Source organism: Emericellopsis cladophorae, assembly GCF_022114955.1.
Source record: "Emericellopsis cladophorae strain MUM 19.33 chromosome Unknown NODE_9_length_645218_cov_115_098568, whole genome shotgun sequence".
Lineage (NCBI taxonomy): Eukaryota > Fungi > Ascomycota > Sordariomycetes > Hypocreales > Bionectriaceae > Emericellopsis > Emericellopsis cladophorae.
This window is the reverse complement of record NW_026250934.1, coordinates 305,154-321,912: the sequence shown is the minus strand read 5'-3', so window position 1 is coordinate 321,912 and position 16,759 is coordinate 305,154. Positions and strand designations below refer to the sequence as shown.

The following is a 16,759-nucleotide window of genomic DNA, read 5'->3' as shown; positions in this document are numbered from 1 at the left end:
GAGGACCAAGCGTGCTCACAGCTGAGGTTGGTCAATTTGTTAATGACAATAAGAAAGCGAGAAAAATGTGGAATCTGCAGCGGCTCAATTTGCTGTTAAGTTACGTGTTGGCTCCGCGATACATATACCTACAATATGCGCTACCAGGTAAAGATGCTCATTAAAATAACAAATCGTCGACTTGCAAGCCGGCAGGCCACGGAAATGTCACTGTGTGCACGCCGTCCTGTAGGGAACGGGCGACTAGATGAGACGGTGTCAGTTGGATCGTACCTGATTAACCACTGCTTTTAGTTTGAGTCACAGTTGGGCCGAGACACCGGGATTTACTATGCATCATTCTTGTGACCCGATTTGAACGGGAAAAATGACTGATTCGACGATTAATACGGAGTTGAAACGTTTCCTGGTTTGCGCCATGGCAATGAGAGCAAGGCAAGATCATCTTGGTGAAAGGTATCCGTACTTGAACCTGACGTGCTATGGTGCTCGACTCTGCGGTAAGTCTCCAGACGTCGTCGTCTATTGCGGCACTTGGCATGCTTTGATACAATCGTGGTCACTCGTATTGGAGGCACTTCCCCCAATGAAGTACTCAGTAATAAGGTGCATCTGTGCGTGAGTGTGACGCACCAAGCCGTCCGGGCGTCATCAGGTTAGGCAGAAGCTCCCCAAATTTGGCAGTCGCGCGCCAATGGCCCGTTCCAAAAATCCAGTAGGCACGTCCCGGGCCATTCATTGTTCTTGCCCCTGGCTAACCAAGCCTCAGTGGGCAGCCAGAGCCAATGAGATCGCCGCCATCCTTGGCCAAGATTCATTCACTGCCACTCTTTGTCGCCTCAAATTCAATGCTGGCGTTTCGAAAGTCGCCGCATCATGCTCACAAAGACCACCCGCATCGCGTTCTCCCAGAACTTATAATAGTTCAAATTGGTCAAGTGCACTCTTCCACATCAACCGTGTCGCCGCGCTCCTCAACTTACAAGACCGACGTAGAACGATGGCTGTTTTCGAAGAGGCAAAGTGTGCTGAGGCGCCTGCTACTACTCCGAGCGACGCGGGCGTCGCTGGTACTGGTGTTTGTGGCCTATATTTATGTCGTGTGCTGTCACGGACGCTGACATTGAATCTAGATCCTGTTATCTTTCATGATCACGGCTTTTTTGGCCATTATCCTCTCATTGTCCATGATCGCTTCCGAATTACAAGGCAAATCCGCCAACATTCGCCGCAAGTTGCTCGATGGGTACAGTGATTCCCAACTCGTGCAGGGCATCGGTATCCAGAGTACGTCCAGATCGTAACTCGTTGAGGCTGTATCCCTGACTGCGAACTCTAGGTGTTGGCCTGGCGAAAATGAACACGATGGTACCTTACCACTTCTTCGTCATATGGATGCTCTCGTTATTGTCCATGGCGACCCACAATGCCACTCTCCTGGCACTCGTACACGACTATCGCCGCGACTGGGTCGTGCGATGGCTGCGGCAGTTTCTCATGTTTGTGAACCTCGCCCTGTCCTGCGTCTGCGGCATATTCATCCTCCAGGCTGTCGCCAAGGGTCTTGATGATCAGACTTTGCCGATCGCTTGCGTCTGGGAGGTAGGCGGGAATGGGGCCCCGTCCAACGCAGGGCTATCCTACGTTGGCACCATTGTCGTCATAGTGGGCAACTGCGCTGTCTTTGCTCTCGCAACATGGTACCTCCATAGCGCAAGGCAGAGATTTTTCAAGATCATCCAAGGCACTGGAATTTTCTTAATGGCGGCCGTTGCCATTGGGGCTGCCGTTCGCATCATCCTTCTATCTCAGGCCTTTGGAAATCCTTCAGTTGAGCTGGATGACCAAGGCGAGAAGGAGTGGATTTTCGGGCAGCTATTGTCCATGCTGTTATTAGTTCTTCCTTTGGTATCGGTCGTTGAGATCTACCGTGGAGAGATGACACTTACCTCGACCGTCAACGAGCAGCGTGTCCGCGTCCCTGACAACGAGATGCAAACATTCCTGAAGTGAGAATCGACCCTAAAGTACCTGCCATCCCGAGTTTTTGAATGTGTCGCTCTGAAGCTATGCTGGCGGCTACACTTATAAGCGGGGCCTTCTACTTGACCACTGCTGTGTTTGGCACCTATGCAAGCGACGAATGTCAAGCGGATATGCCCGAGGCAGATGGTAAGTCCAGATTTATTATGTCGTTGTATATACTAATTGGATCTAGCCAAAGTGCTTGAGCACGGTTTGCGCAAAGGATTCACCCTGAATCTCTGCAATCTCGAGCTCGCGTGCCGAGGGCTGACGACTACCATCACCAGCCGAAAAGGTACCAGCACCCCAGGCACTACCGCCATGAACCTCACTCAAGTCGGACATGAGGCCAAATGCCTTGGCGTAGCCGAATGGAACATAGATGATGCCGTGGTGGGCAAGGGTGGACATGGCAGCCAGGCACGTGGACTCTTGACCGCCACCAAGAGTGCCAGTCGAGACGAAGAGGCCAGCCATCTTGCCGTAGAAGTCACCGGCCGCCCACTGCTTGCCGGTTTTGTCCCAGAAGGTCTGGGAAGGGTCAACATTTCATCACAGCCTCGGTGCTGTCTGCGGCTGATTGCTCTTACCTTCCACTGGGCAGGGAAGTTGCCGTAACGGGTGGGGATACCGATGAGCATCGCGTCGTACTGCTCAAGAGTTGCCGGATCCTCCAAAACCGTCACGTCAGCCTTGGGAGGTGCGTGCATCTTGCTCAGAACCTCGTCGGGGAGAGTTTCCGGAACCTGGAAGAGGTCGGCGGTCACACCGGCCTTCTCAGCACCCTTCTTCTCAGCCTCGGCCAACGTCTTAACGTGGCCGTACATGGAGTACTGTTTGATACGTCAGCCACAGTCGATCGAGTCATGGACGGTTCACTCTGGGTCTACGCACGTATACAATGGCGATCTTGGGAGCCATGGTGTCGGTTGCTTGGGTGGGTTGTGTTGATAGGTGAGGGGTCGGGACGAATTATAGTGTGTAGGGAGTTGCGAATTGAGACGAGGTCAACGACAAGCCCTTGGTGGGAGGTGCCAGGCTCTCTTGGGCTTTATAGAGATTCTAGCGCTGCCCGGGGCCGCATTCCGGAATGCACGCATGCTCCAGCAGCCACCTCACCAAGCAGCGAGGACCACGGATAGTCAGGAATGCCTAAGCATTCATCATCACGGACTCCGCTCGTTACCGTTCTACGACCCCACCCAACCACTCCGAATCGTCTGAATTGAGTTTCTAAGGGCTTGGGTCGATTGGTCTAGTAATAGTAGGTGTCTAGCATCGCATCAAGCCGGCCCGTACGATGCCTTGCATCAGGCCTTTGGTCTGCACATTTCCCCACTGACAACGCCGGACAGCCACTTAGGTGGCTTACCGCCCAAGTGCAGGTGCTTAGTAGAAGCTGAAGAATCAATCCGGAGACATGAACACAGTCGGCGTTTTCGTTGATCACTGATTCATTCATTACCTGAGCCTGACAAACGTGCTGTCAAACCCCACCTGCGTCACCACTAAACCGTTACGTCACCAACATCGCTGGTCTAGCGGACCACAGTGGCGGGGTAAGTACTAAGGTAGGTGGTGGATAATCCGATAAGGTACGAATACTGCGAATGTCTCCCACTCGGGCCACATCGAGATCATTGGCGGCAGCAAGATCGAATCTGCCAATGCATCGGATCAGTGCAATGATGCGGCGACTATTCTTGTGCGTTCTCTCATAGGTGACACGGACCTCAAGGTACACTCGCGTTCAACCATCGAGCAACCGTGCATGCACTTCTGATCTTGTACCGCCAATGAATGGCTTGCAATAGTGAGAATATCTGGACGGTTCGCAATGTATCTCTGCTAGAAGGACATAACACTGGATATGACTACACGTGAAACCTGCTGCCCGTTGCGGCACCCTTCAGCGTCGCTGAAATCATTCCCATACACCATATCCCTAACACCTCGCTATTGTATCATTGTACGCTGAGTAACATTATACCAGAAGACCCTCTTGACGATTATCCAGGAGACTGTTCCGGCGTCTACCTCTGGGGCTGGCGTTCCGAGGTCTCCCGCCCCGAATCATCGTCTTCAGGTTGAGGAACGGCGCTCGACGGCTCGATCCGAATCTCGGGAAGCCGCCCTATCCTCAAACTGGGCAGTTGAGGTGCGCCGCCAACCCCACGACCTGTGCTCATCCTTAATGACTGGCGGCCGGTGGTGCCTACGGCGTCTGCAGGTGCCTGCCCGCTGCTGTAAGTGCGCTGCGAGTCTGAGCGAAGGGGTCCGGGGTAGTCCGGTGGTGACTCATGCGTCGAGTCTCGCGCATGCCCCAAGCTACTGTAATCATCGTCGTTGAGTGAGACATCTTCGTATTCGGGCGGCGGCATGTTCTCATTGGCCACATCAGATTCTCCAATATCTGGACTAGAGCCTGCTCGTCCAGTGTGGGAATGATGCCGTGTAGAAAGGCCTGAGCCGGCACGGGAACGGCTCAGTACTGGTGATGGGAAGTTGCCGTCGAAGCTACCAACTGATGACGCGCTGCGCTCTCGCCGATGAGATATTGGCGACTCGGCCCCTGGGCGATTTAAGTGACCCATATCTGCTGGATCTGACAACAAACCCATCCGTTCGCTCTCCTGACTGCTGGCCCGGATTCGCGTACCGTCATGATGAGCAACACCGAGATCTGCATACGACACGCTGGAGGTAGATCTTTGTCGATTCTCCTTCGCATGATCAATGTCTCGGCGGAGTTCATCGACTAAGCTCTGGTGACTGTTGCTGGCGATTCGTGCTCGGCTGCGCAGTTCCGCCAGCGTTGCCGAGTCGTTCCTCTGCTGGGCTTCGCGTCGCAATCGTCGCATCTCGTCTCGCTCCGCATGCTGTTGTCTCCTCGTCTCCCGGAGTTGATAGAGCGCGCTCATCTCCTGCTCGCGTAGAGCCTCTTCATCCTGCTCGGTGGGGAAGTCGACAACCACGTCCACGCCATCCCGCTCGCCTTCTCGGCCGATGACTTGCTCTGTATGTGACGCGGCTTGTCTGTAGGCGGGAAGGGTGAGAATCGATCTGATTGAAGTGTTTCGGTCGACTGTTGCCCCAGCCGTTTCTCCCTGTGATCCTTGTTCGTTGTTGCGGTTCGCTCGCGTCGATGTCGGATTCAGCTCGGCGCTTTCGCCATCGTGTGCTGTTTGATAGCGACTGCCTTTTGATTTGAAGGGGTTCAGCCTAGCCCAGCGATTTGTGGATTGTGGTGTTTGTCCCGTGGCACGGTGCTGCTTCCTTCTGCGTTTGGTCCATAGGGCCACCGCCGAGATGACCACGACGACGAAGACAATGACGGCAACGACCTGGCCAGAAGACAACGTTAGGTCACCATGGCAAGTAGTTCAGATGCGACATGAACGTACAATAAAAGTAACACTCCTGTCTGGGCCTTTCTCAGCGCGAGAAACTAGGTGGATCGCAGCAGGCCACCGATGGAGCGCTCCCCAATCGCCAGGTAACCGCCCGTGAAGATGCATCGTGTCTGCGCTGGCCCGATACAAATATGCAATGTAATATTTCGGCTCCTGTTGTTCCAGAAAAGCGAACACGTCGTGGTCAACAAGTCAATGACACTCGGGGTAGCGCCAGAGCCGTGTCTGGATTCTGGGTGTAATCAGTGGACGTTTTGGTCGGTGGCTACCGTCAAGGCTTTGCGACGCAAGGACAGCACTGCCCCGTCAGCCTGTCATGAAAAACAGGAACGAATCGTCGTGAACAAAAACAAGTGGCCGTCTGTACGTATCGCGATCCGAACTGAGAGGGCAGAGGCTGAGCGCGAGCTGCCGCACGAGTTGAGGTTGGGGCCAGGCTCGGGCACTAGTAACAATGCCCACTGCACCACCGCACTGACGTGGACAATGATGGTCTGGACCAGGGATTAGTGGACAGGGACTGGACTCGCTCGGGGAGCAGCGTAGCAGGGGAGCACAGATATGGCGATACGAGCTCGAGTATGCACGCCTCACGGAAAGGCCGGGCAGGCCATTGATGGCAGAACTGAATAGGAACAGCCGACGGTGTGATACGCGGTATGGCATCCTGGGTAAGACAACAGGCAGATTGCTACCTCATTTGCAGGTTGCCTTGAATTTGGCAATCATGGGCAATGTGATGCAATTATGAAGTGACTATCCTTACGACGATAAGAAAAGACGACGATTGGCTCACAGCTGGCGTTCGGTGATCGCAATGGCCTTTGTTGGTTCGCGAGATTGAAGACTTCCTCAAGAGTACCTTTACCTGGTACGTGACACAGCCTATACGACAGGCGCAACCAGTGCCCTGCAACTGAATTCTCCTTATCTGGTACGTGACACAGCCTATACGACAGGCGCAATCAGTGCCCTGCAACTGAATTCTCGTCTTGACCAACTAATTGTTCATCATTGGCGTAAAGGTTGGATGGATGCTGGAGCCTGAGCCACGCCGTTGGTGTCTCAGACCCTGCGGGCTAGACAACGGTCGCCCCACGATCTCACGAGCTACACTACGGATACATGTTGCTGCCATACCAATTCTGGTGGCCATCCATTGCCCGGGAAATGGGCTCGTGCTTCAACCAAGAGATTGACGCTGAAGTCAGCCAAAACTGATGCGATGACGCCCATGAATCTTCAAATCGAGCAAAATGTATCGTTCAGAGCAGAGACACCAAGACTCAAGAGCGCACAACAACCCTGAACTAAAGTCCCCGAGACTAGGCCCTTTGGTTCCATGCGGAGCATGCTCTCCACTTAACACAGAGTACGTGTACGAGTGCGGATGATGCAGCATTTTAAGTTTGTGAGAGTTGAGGTTCAATACAGCACAAGGATTGGCGCTCATGGAATATAGAAAAGAGTTCTGGCGGGTCCTGACGGCAAACCCAGAGCGCTCCAGCCACGAGGCTTGGCTTGGCTAGCTACTTTGAAGTTTGCCATGTGCTGTCAAAGTTGAGCTGTTACTCTCAGGTGCCGGCTTTCATCTGCTGGCATGCCAAGATAGAACGAACGACAGCCTCCCCACGTTGTCCCAGTGCCCACTCCGAGTCCACGAGTATGATCTTCATTACAACTCTCCACTCCACGATTCCTCTGTTCCATGTAGTGTCACGCTATGTAACCCAGCGATGAAGCAAGCAGCTCAAAGCCCAGTGACTCGTATCAGCAGGCAATGTCTATCCAAACTTCTTCTCAAATTTCTTGAACATCCCAGATACCCCCTTCTCCAATCTCGCAGTGTTTTCCTCCAATTTGCTGCGGGGCTCCGGCTTTTGATACCCATACTGTGCTGTTTGCGCGGCGATCGTTGCCTCAGACTCTGTCGGCCGGTAGGCTTGTTGATGAATCGAGTAGGCAGGGTCGGCGGGTCGCTGTTGCCCGGCCTGATTATATGAGAAGTTCGAATAACCACCGGGCGGAGGTCCAGGAAGCCCAGGGTTCGCAGCGGGGGGAGTTGGCTGCTGCGGCGGCTGCTGCGGCGGCTGCTGTATGTGTTGTTGTAAGGGAGGCTGCGATTGGGGAGGCGGGGGAGGCATGCCACCGCCGGGCGCGCCAGGGAAACCCGCGCCATAGGGGCTCGATAAGCCAGGCGAAGGCATTCCAGCGTTCACCGGCATCGTGGCAGCACGTTGCATCCCAGGATGTTGAGAAGCCCCGAATTGCGGCGGCGGAGCTCCCGGGCTGCCCAGTGCAGGAGGCAAACCGGGGCTTGCGATGCCTGGAGGGAATTGGGCCTGAGGAGGGTATCCCGGAGTGAAAGGCTGCTTATGGTAGTCATACGCTACAGCCACAGCTAGTGGGTTGAGAGGATCTTCATCGGGTGGCGGTGTCTTTTCTCGATGGCGGATAGCCTCGGGAGCAGCTGGGGCCGCCGGATTGTAAGCCATTGGGACGAAGCTCGCCGGCTGGGCGGGAGGTGCACTATCGGCTGGCGGAGGCGGTGGTGGGATGGAACCGGCGTGCGAGCCTGGCTGAGACGACACATGCGATGCGCTGTACCGCGGGTCAGAGATCGCTGCATCCTCCAGTTTCCGGACCACATGGCTCATGGCGGGAGCTTGTTGTGGTGGAGGGCCCGGTTCGTCCAGTATCTCGACCTGACCAGGTGGGAGCACTCTCCTGACTCCATTGACGAATTGCAGAGCATCTTGTTGAGTCCAAAAGTAGACATCAAGGGAGTGGAGTTTGTAGTGATACTTGTTTTCGTTGCGAGGGTCGTATGTCGGAAGATGCCATTCGTTCTGGTCAACGGCGTCCGCCACTGTCAACGACACCATGCAATGCTGCTTATAGGAGTATCGCACACGCGCCTGGTCGAGGACTGATTGTCAACGTTAGCCCCAAGCCACCACGACCGAGTGAAGAGACTGACATCCATCAAAGGCATCTTGGTCTTCTGTCCCAGGATTATTCGCGACCTCAATGCGACATCTGCGATCGTTCGCATTCTCAAAAAGATACACGTAAGAGCCTTTGTCGAAGCGATGATGTCGTGGTTTTACTTCGGCTGAGGAATAGTAGTAATGGATGTCGCCGAACCTGCGGTCATCAGACTTGGTCCATCTATCAGCCCAGCGACAACGTACAGTGTAGCAACATTCTCCTCGCCTGGTCTAGCTGCCATCGTAGCAAGACCCAGCCCTGTGGTACGAAGCTGACTGCGGCTTGGAGCAAGGATTGGAATTTGGCGTAAGTCAAGACGTCGTGCCGGATCTCAGCCTCGTGTTGCACAAGGAGAAACAGGAAACCCAGCAGAATAGAGGGACAACTCGACCTCAGCTCGAGTTTTGTAACCACTCGCCGCAAGAAGCCACCGCGTGGCAGTAGAGCCGATCAGCGCATCCTTGTGCGCCATGCTTCTCGTCACCGCACGCATCTCAGGCGTAGCAGTGGTCGTCGTCGGCGCTTAACAGCTGCGGGGAGCCTGGCAAAGAGCCAATGAAGTCGTCCAGGACACTGCACAGCTTGAGGGGTCTGGACTCGGATGGCTTGGCGTGGGAGGGTCCTAATCGCCCACGTGATTCCGTGTGTCGGACGCAAAGGCGCAGAACGCGCCGCGCGGTATTTTGAGACTGCGTCTCGGTTTCACGCAGCAATCCCGACAGTGAACTGTGAAGAGCAGCGCGCGACCATCAGAACGGGCGTCATGAGGCTTATACATGTGAAGAACTGGAAGAATCGCCTTGAACGTCGTTGCGCATCACGATGTCGACCGACAATCCACCAGATTCGCCCAACGCATCGGATGACGCACCACAAGATGATGAATCAAGAACGCTAAAATACTCCTTGCTCGGCCCCTCGCTGACTAAAGCTGGGCAAGACAAAGTCGACCAGAGCAAAGTCTCGGAGATTATATACAATGCCTCCAAGGGCTCCAAGTTCTTCAATCGAGAGGAGGTCAAAGACAAAGTCCTCACCCGCAAAATCGAGCAGATCCTCGCACGGAAGCGTCAACTTGACAAGCGGGATCTCAGTCGAGACTTACGCAATGCTGATCGTCTGATCACGGAACTGGAAGTTGCCCGTGACCTGACGCAACATGTCGTTCACGTCGACTGCGACGCTTTCTATGCTGCGGTGGAGCAACTTGAGAGACCAGAGCTCAAGGAAATGCCGTTTGCTGTGGGAGGGGGTGTTTTGACGACATGTAACTACGTTGCGCGTCAGTTTGGTTGTCGGTCGGGCATGGCTGGCTTTGTCGCCAAGAAGCTCTGTCCGCAACTGGTGTTCATCAAGCCCAATTTCCAAAAGTACACTGCCAAAGCATATGAAGTGCGTGAGGTCCTTGCTGAGTACGACCCACGATTCGAGAGTGCTAGCATCGACGAGGCCTACCTCAACATTACGGAATACTGCCACGAGAAGAGCATGGATCCTGCCGATGCCGTTGATCAGATGCGCCGAGAGGTCCGTCAGAAGACCAACATAACAGTGTCAGCTGGCATCGCGGCGAATGCCAAACTGGCCAAAATATGTTCGAATATGAATAAGCCCAACGGACAATATGTTCTACCGAGCGATCGCAATGCAATCATGTCTTTCATGCGAACTTTGCCAACGCGGAAAGTCAACGGCATCGGCCGGGTTCTCGAACGAGAATTGCAGGAGATAGGCGTCAAGACGTGCGGTGACATCTATGAATACAGACAGTATCTCGCTCAGCTATTCGGCGAGAAGATATACGAATTTCTAATTAGTTGTTACCTTGGCCTTGGTCGAACCAGGATTCAACCTGCAGAAGACTACGAACGGAAGAGTGTTGGCACCGAGAGCACGTTCAATGAGATTTCGGATCCTGAGAAGTTGAGGGAAAAGCTACGCTGGACCGCAGATGAACTGGAGAGGGACATGAAGAGGGCCGAGGTTAAGGGGCGAACGCTGTGCCTCAAAGTCAAGCTCCATACGTTCGAGGTCTACACACGACAGGTGGTCACACCCAGGGCGATCTGCGTGGCAAATGATCTCTACAGTTTCGGGCTGCCCATGCTCACAAAGCTCCAGCAAGAGATGCCCCAGATGCGTCTGCGCCTGATGGGTCTCCGCTGCACACACCTCGTCAGCACCAAGAAGCCCGACACGATGGCCTTCTTCGGTTTCCGGCAGAGAAGTGAAGGGTCCCCAGTCACGGGTGACGCCGGCGGTCAGAAGCGGAAAGCAAGCGAGATTCTGGAACAAGATGCATGGGAAGAGTGGCCTGAGGATAAGCTGCGAGCTCACCAGGAACAGAGCATGTTAGACGACATGTTTCCAGATGAAGTGTGTACACCCGAGGCAGATGAAGCATCGTTTGGACGACACGGCAAGGAGATTGCACCAAACCCCACGAAAGACCAGCCTGCGGCTGATGTGGAGGAATGGTGGGACTGTCCCATATGCGCCCGTCCACAGAATGCCAAAGAGAAGACTTTCAACGAGCACATTGACCTCTGTCTGTCGCGCCAGACCATACGAGATGCCGTCCAGGAAGATGAACCGGCGCGACACCGATCCAGTTCCCACGAGAACAGGAAGTTCAAAACGGCAGAGAGGAAGCGAGGTCGATCGACAGGGGCGGTGGACCCTAAGCAGCGCAAGCTGTTCTTCGGGTAGCCTACTACATGAGGAATGAGAAATGGCTAAATTCTATTGTGCAGAGTACCTCTATGATAATGCTATCTAAGCGAAAGTCTGCATGTCCCCGACACCTTGCTCTGCATAACGCACTTATTAGGTAAAATATCGGTTGCAATTTATCCTTCCAAGATGACTTCTGGCTTGTCAACCACTCCACCACAGACATGTGCGTAGAACACGAGATGTCTCTATTCATCAGGACCCATCATGCGGTGCATAGTCTTGGTACGCCGGATTTTGGTATCTTCTTCCTCATCCTTGCGAAGCTGGTCGCCCGGCAGCCGGACGGCGCGATCAATGGCAACGGGAAGGCCTCTGTGTCTACCCCTGAGCATGACAAGCACCAGCACAATCTTGCTACCTTTGTGCAACCCCCCAGAAAAGCTGAAAGCGTCATTGGGTAGGCCGATCGACAAGCCAACGCACGCATAGGCCGACGTGGCCTCGAACAGGATGTTGAAGACGCTGAACGTGATGGGGTCTCTCAGGAAGTGATCCGTTTCGATGATGACAATGATCAGGATGGCAAGCACCAGCCACCACAGATCGTGCGCCAACTGGCCTCGGATCTGCTGTCCGATAAACGAGATGCGACTCGTGTCTTCCTCGCTCTTGACCGGGCGAGCAACGCCGACGCCTTGAAATGTGGCTGCCCTCCTCAGCTGCTGGCCAAGCACGGCGGCCGTGTTGCGTCTGCGAAGAGTGTGCTTCTGGTCCGGCTCCGGGCCGGAGGACAGCGGGTTCGTATTTGTCAGGTTTTCCTGCTCCTTGGTAGCCTCGTCCTCGTCGTCATAGATGCCCAAGGAACGCTCTTCGTACACATTGGAGTTACGCATTGTTATGACGACGGGATAGACCGAGATGTACATCATGATCAAGTACAGTACTTGCACGCCAACATACAATACCGAGATGGATATGACGGCGAATCCTGCGGCTCGGACGGCTTGTCAGACAAAAGCTGTCAGCAGGCGATCATGCATTGCGTGGAAATGAGCTTACATATCGCTTGGAATAGACCAGCCACGATTTTGTCTCCCACTGGTAGGTTTTCCAGTTCCTGATTCCCTATGTTAAGGACCTCAAACGCAACCCAATCGATCAAGTTGGTCACGAAGAGAACCCCCACAAGCCACCACGTGGCCCGCGCTGGAAATAATGTCGTGTACACCCGACGCGGATATTTCAAGATAAACTCAAAGGTCTCTTTCCACGGGCTATGGACGTGTGGCGGCGACGTAAGCTCCAGGAGCTTCAGCGTGCTCCAGAGACCTAGGCGTAGAAAGATTGGGTAGGCCGTGTTTCCTGCTAAGATGAGCAGCCCAATGACGAAGAGGACGAAGTAGTGTGACTGGAATGGAACCACACTGTCATCGAGCAGTGTGAAGCCGCCGTTGTTGAAAGCGGACACCGAATAGAAGATGCCAGCCCACCACGGGTTCTGGCCGTTCGCTCGCGGGATCTCAGGGTTGCGTAAGGCAATCCAACAAGCCAATGCAACAGCTCCCAAGAATTGAAACAGTATGGAGTATAAAGGCACAACGACGGACAGTATCTTGAGAGCCCGGTACTCGCAACCGCCCAGGTGTTCGCGTTCCTCCTCGGATAGATCATAGAATTGACCACTGCGACTGACGTTGTGCTTCCCCAAGATCTTCTTCCAATGCATCAAGAAGTTCTCTGACTCGGCCGAGGCTACTGTGGTCGCGTTCGACCCGCGTCTGATCAAGTTGTTCGGGGCGCCGGGTGCGGCGGCATGGCTGCCATGCGAGTATGCCGTCGTGAGGCCGTGGCCGTTGCCATTAGGGGGCGACATCGGCTGAGCAAAGCAAATATGGTCATGTGGTCCCTCGTGCGAGACCTCGAGATCAGGCAGAGAACAAACGTCAACTTTCTCCACGGAATGTTGGTCATGAGGTGGATTCGTAACGAGAGGCCCAGATATTGCCCTTTGAGACGAACTCTGGTTAAGATTTGGAAGCTCTTGTCCAAGGTGGCGAGGACTAAGAGCATGTGCCGGCGCGCAAGAACTGAGTCCCGACAGCTCTGGTTGTATTCCGGCAGGGCCTCCACTGGACTTGGAGAGAGAAAGCATGTTGAGCAGGTTTGGAGCTCTCCTAATGCCACGCGAGTTGATCTTCTTCAGTTCTCGGTGGCGTCTCCTCCGTTCCCTTTCCGTTTCGACAATGTCCTCAAACCTCCTTTCGAACGCTCGTTTGCGGACGAGAACGGTCCAGAAAGACACCCAGATGGGGCTACCAATCATCAGGAGAAACCATAGTTGCACCTGCTGCCAAGCCGTCATCTCGCTGAGGTTCCTTGTCGCCAGGCCAGTCGTGGTCAGTGCCGAGGTGACGAGAAACAAGCTGTCGACATAGTCGACACTGCCGAAGGGCTTAGCGGAGCCCCAGAAGACGAGCGAGGAGGCTGCCGTGACTGAGATGAAGTATGCGTAATGAATGGTGATGTAATTGACGGGAGGCAACCAGGATCTGGCAAATGCCAGCACTTGCCCTACCCTGGGTCTGTCTTCAAGCCACTCGAGCCAGCGAGTCCTCGATGAGTCAAACATGACTTTTGCGGTATAATCAGTTGATTTGAGGTCGCAGAAGTTGATCACATGCCGGATCTTGTTGGACGCAATAAGCTTAAATTAAAGGTTGAAAGTTTCGGTCAAATGCGGGAAACTGAGCTGGTAATATCCGTTAATGAGAGGCGGTCGCCAAAGCTTGGATGCTGAGCGTGTTCGAATCTGAAGCGAAGAGAGAGCGGTGCAATCAGTAAGAATGGACAAAAGAGATGAAATCGAACGAACAGAAGTGCAGCATTGCTAGAAGCACAGGTTTTGATGATAGATAGATTGATGGTAAGGTATGTGAGATTCCATCGAAAGTAGACAGGAGGCAGCCCACGTCCTCGCTGCAGGGCCCACCCAGACTTGCCGCATAAGGTACGCGTGTGCTCGTGCAACTGGTCAGTGCGGGCGGCGGCTGCGCTAGTCCGCGGCGTGATTGTGAGGGTCTTCATAATTATGCAGTGCACATTACCCTATGTGCTTGATGCGAAACCTGTGACCAAGGCAATGGAGACGGCGACATACGTAGAGACATCTCGCAGGCTCTCTGATTGATCGACCAAGCAGACGCCAAGCTCCAGCTGAGTACATCACCTATCGCGCTCGCTGTCCAGACAAAGGCCCAGTGAGACTCTGTGACTTTCATCGATTGGCAGCTTGGGTGTCCGAATTTTTTTGGAAATTTCGTGAAGCCAGGTGCTGCGTCAGATCGTTACCTGGGTCTCAATTAGTCGAGTTGCTGCATCCATTGCTGACGCTGACATACCGTCACAAGTGACAACACTAAACCCCGTTTTAGTCTCTCAAACAAATACAACTAAAAGCCGAACATATTGTCGTCCTCGACATATCCCCACGTTAGGATCGCAAGTCAGCGCACTGTCCATCAGAGGGCGTCGTCTCGCTCGACAATTTACGTTTCAGTGCTGGAAGGGCAGCCTTCTGGATTAGCCTAGAGGGCCCACACAGAAAGTCAACATTGCTCTCGTCAGGGGCAAACAGACAGCGCTGTAGTATCTCCTCATTGACATAGCCTTTCTCGCCCTGCCAAGTGTCGATCGTATGGCTCAGCACGTGTGTGAACTGGAGTTGCCCTTGCGGGTCTCGTTCGAACTGGACAAGCTCGTCGCGCAACAGTATATCGCTCTCTGTTCTATTGGCGTCTACTACCCGGAGCTGCGTCTTGTCCCCCTTTGTCAGCCAAATGCGTGTAATGAGTGAGTATCCAGGAGTGATGCCGGAGCCCCCTAATACGAGCGAGACTCGAGTAAAGTCCCTCCTTTGACCCTCAATGGTGAATTCACCACTGCCGTGGTACTCAATCTCTCCGGTAGAACCCTTCATTTCCACTTCCTCGCCTATAGGGACACAATCCAGTATGTTGGACATGGCGCCCCCAGGCTGGTCCTGGTCGGGAAAGTATGTCTTGATTGTCAGGTCGAACATCCCCTCTCCATCTACCGACGATCGCTCAGTGCCGTCTTCAGGACTTCCGTTGGCAACCCACATCTTATCGCTCTCGTCAATCCCTTGCAAAGAAAGTAACGGCTTTGTGGGTGTGTAACTGCGGACCAGCATGCGATTCTCGAGGTGGAAACCAATCTCAACGTGCTGACATGTCCCTAACCCAAGCACCTTGATGTTGCCGGGCAGCTGAAACCTGCAAGTACGAGTATCCTTAGACACCTCCCGCATGGCAATCATTCTGACCGGTTGCCAGCGATGTTTCTCCAGGATGATTTTTGACTGCGCGTCTCCGGATTCTGTAGCTTTCTTGGCCGCTTGTTCAGCATTTTGCTTGATGAAATTTGCAGCCTTGTCCGTCACAGTGCCTAGAGCACATTCTTTCAGCTTCTGGTAGTCGTAGTCGTCGTGTATGCCTGCAAATTCGTCACTCGTTTCCTGATGAACTTGCCCGGCGTGGCCAAGAATGGCGGCTGCTCCTCCGGAATGCCACTCGAGAACACTGGTGGCGTCGTACACTTTTCCATCAACCATAATCCAGCAGTCATCTTTGCTGTCGTATCGTACTTCTCAATCTCTTCGCGCGTGAATTGTTTCTGCGATGTGCCGGCTTACTGCTTGGCTTCGGCGATCTGGCTCTCGACACTAGGCTTCATCCATCCCTCATCGCCACTCCCGACTTCTGTGGGATGCCAGAAGACGAGGGTTGCCTCTTTCGGGTCTTTGTCATCAACAATTCCTGGCCTAAGAACGTACCAGCAATTGTTCATCATACCCACGATGTTCCAACCGGGCTCTCGTGGCTGCGTGTTCTTGAATACATTGAAGCACCGGACAGTGATACTGTGAGCGCGCAAGAGATGTGAAATCCCCACGTCAATACGCCAATGAAGCCAAGTCCAATACTTGTTGCCATGCCGAATCGGCGCGTCGGGGAATCTGCGGAGGCAGTACAGCCACGTCTTGCCGTCGTCGACTGACACTTCGACCCGTTGTACTTCATGGCCGCCACCGTCATACGCATACCCCTGAATGCGGTAGCTCTCCCCTTTTCGGGGTCGAGAACCGCAACATCCTCTCACCATGAGCTGGCTTGATAATCACCGACTTGAGGTTCTGCTCGTTGCAGGTTGTGTCAGGATGTCTCAAGAGGGACTCCGCAAATGGCCCGTCCTTCTCCGTTACAAATCACGGGACTACCCGATCGTCCCATATGTGGTAGCAAGAATCATCCTCCTTGTCGCTGATCCAAATTCGTCGTAGCCACTTTACACAGGGACCACCAACGTACCCCGGTATCATCAACCGCAACGGGTTATCTGTGATCCGGAGGCAGTGGCACGTCGTTCATCTCATAGGCTAGCATGCCATCGTTGGAAGGATTCTTGGCATACTGAAAGGGGATACACGTAGAATACTTCCCCTCGCTCGGTTCGTCGGCACCTTCAAAATTCACCCAGTATGGCCTCTTTTGGCCTTGATCAGGCAATGCCTCCGGAATCCCGGCAGATAACAAGACGTCTCAAAGTAAGGCGCCTTTCCAGTATGCACAACCGAC

The 16,759-nt window shown here is 53.9% G+C and overlaps 7 protein-coding genes across 7 annotated transcripts; 2 read left to right on the top strand and 5 right to left on the bottom strand.

Moving 5' to 3' along the window:
* Positions 1-1,187: 1,187 nt before the first annotated feature.
* On the top strand, positions 1,188-2,013 carry J7T54_000674 (uncharacterized protein; the record flags this gene model as incomplete). The annotated part of the gene is made up of 2 exons (XM_051504520.1): positions 1,188-1,287; positions 1,340-2,013. The coding sequence occupies 2 exons, from the start codon at positions 1,188-1,190 to the stop codon at positions 2,011-2,013; spliced, it is 774 nt and encodes a 257-aa protein (XP_051364028.1).
* Positions 2,014-2,214: 201 nt separating this feature from the next.
* On the bottom strand, positions 2,215-2,946 carry J7T54_000673 (uncharacterized protein; the record flags this gene model as incomplete). Its single annotated transcript, XM_051504518.1, has 3 exons — positions 2,215-2,556; positions 2,616-2,858; positions 2,926-2,946. 3 exons carry the CDS (start codon positions 2,944-2,946, stop codon positions 2,215-2,217), a joined length of 606 nt encoding a protein of 201 aa, XP_051364027.1.
* A 1,112-nt stretch (positions 2,947-4,058) lies between these two features.
* On the bottom strand, positions 4,059-5,543 carry J7T54_000672 (uncharacterized protein; the record flags this gene model as incomplete). The annotated part of the gene is made up of 3 exons (XM_051504517.1): positions 4,059-4,438; positions 4,685-5,369; positions 5,430-5,543. 3 exons carry the CDS (start codon positions 5,541-5,543, stop codon positions 4,059-4,061), a joined length of 1,179 nt encoding a protein of 392 aa, XP_051364026.1.
* Positions 5,544-7,222: 1,679 nt separating this feature from the next.
* Positions 7,223-8,670, bottom strand: J7T54_000671 (uncharacterized protein; the record flags this gene model as incomplete). The annotated part of the gene is made up of 3 exons (XM_051504516.1): positions 7,223-8,367; positions 8,419-8,585; positions 8,633-8,670. 3 exons carry the CDS (start codon positions 8,668-8,670, stop codon positions 7,223-7,225), a joined length of 1,350 nt encoding a protein of 449 aa, XP_051364025.1.
* A 581-nt stretch (positions 8,671-9,251) lies between these two features.
* Positions 9,252-11,138, top strand: J7T54_000670 (DNA polymerase kappa; the record flags this gene model as incomplete). The annotated part of the gene is made up of 1 exon (XM_051504515.1): positions 9,252-11,138. One exon carries the CDS (start codon positions 9,252-9,254, stop codon positions 11,136-11,138), a length of 1,887 nt encoding a protein of 628 aa, XP_051364024.1.
* A 212-nt stretch (positions 11,139-11,350) lies between these two features.
* J7T54_000669 (uncharacterized protein) lies at positions 11,351-13,734 on the bottom strand (the record flags this gene model as incomplete). Its single annotated transcript, XM_051504514.1, has 4 exons — positions 11,351-12,108; positions 12,165-12,981; positions 13,125-13,234; positions 13,290-13,734. The coding sequence occupies 4 exons, from the start codon at positions 13,732-13,734 to the stop codon at positions 11,351-11,353; spliced, it is 2,130 nt and encodes a 709-aa protein (XP_051364023.1).
* An 861-nt stretch (positions 13,735-14,595) lies between these two features.
* On the bottom strand, positions 14,596-16,286 carry J7T54_000668 (nitrate reductase (NADH); the record flags this gene model as incomplete). The annotated part of the gene is made up of 4 exons (XM_051504513.1): positions 14,596-15,754; positions 15,817-16,044; positions 16,108-16,229; positions 16,284-16,286. 4 exons carry the CDS (start codon positions 16,284-16,286, stop codon positions 14,596-14,598), a joined length of 1,512 nt encoding a protein of 503 aa, XP_051364022.1.
* Between the last annotated feature and the right edge of the window lie 473 nt (positions 16,287-16,759).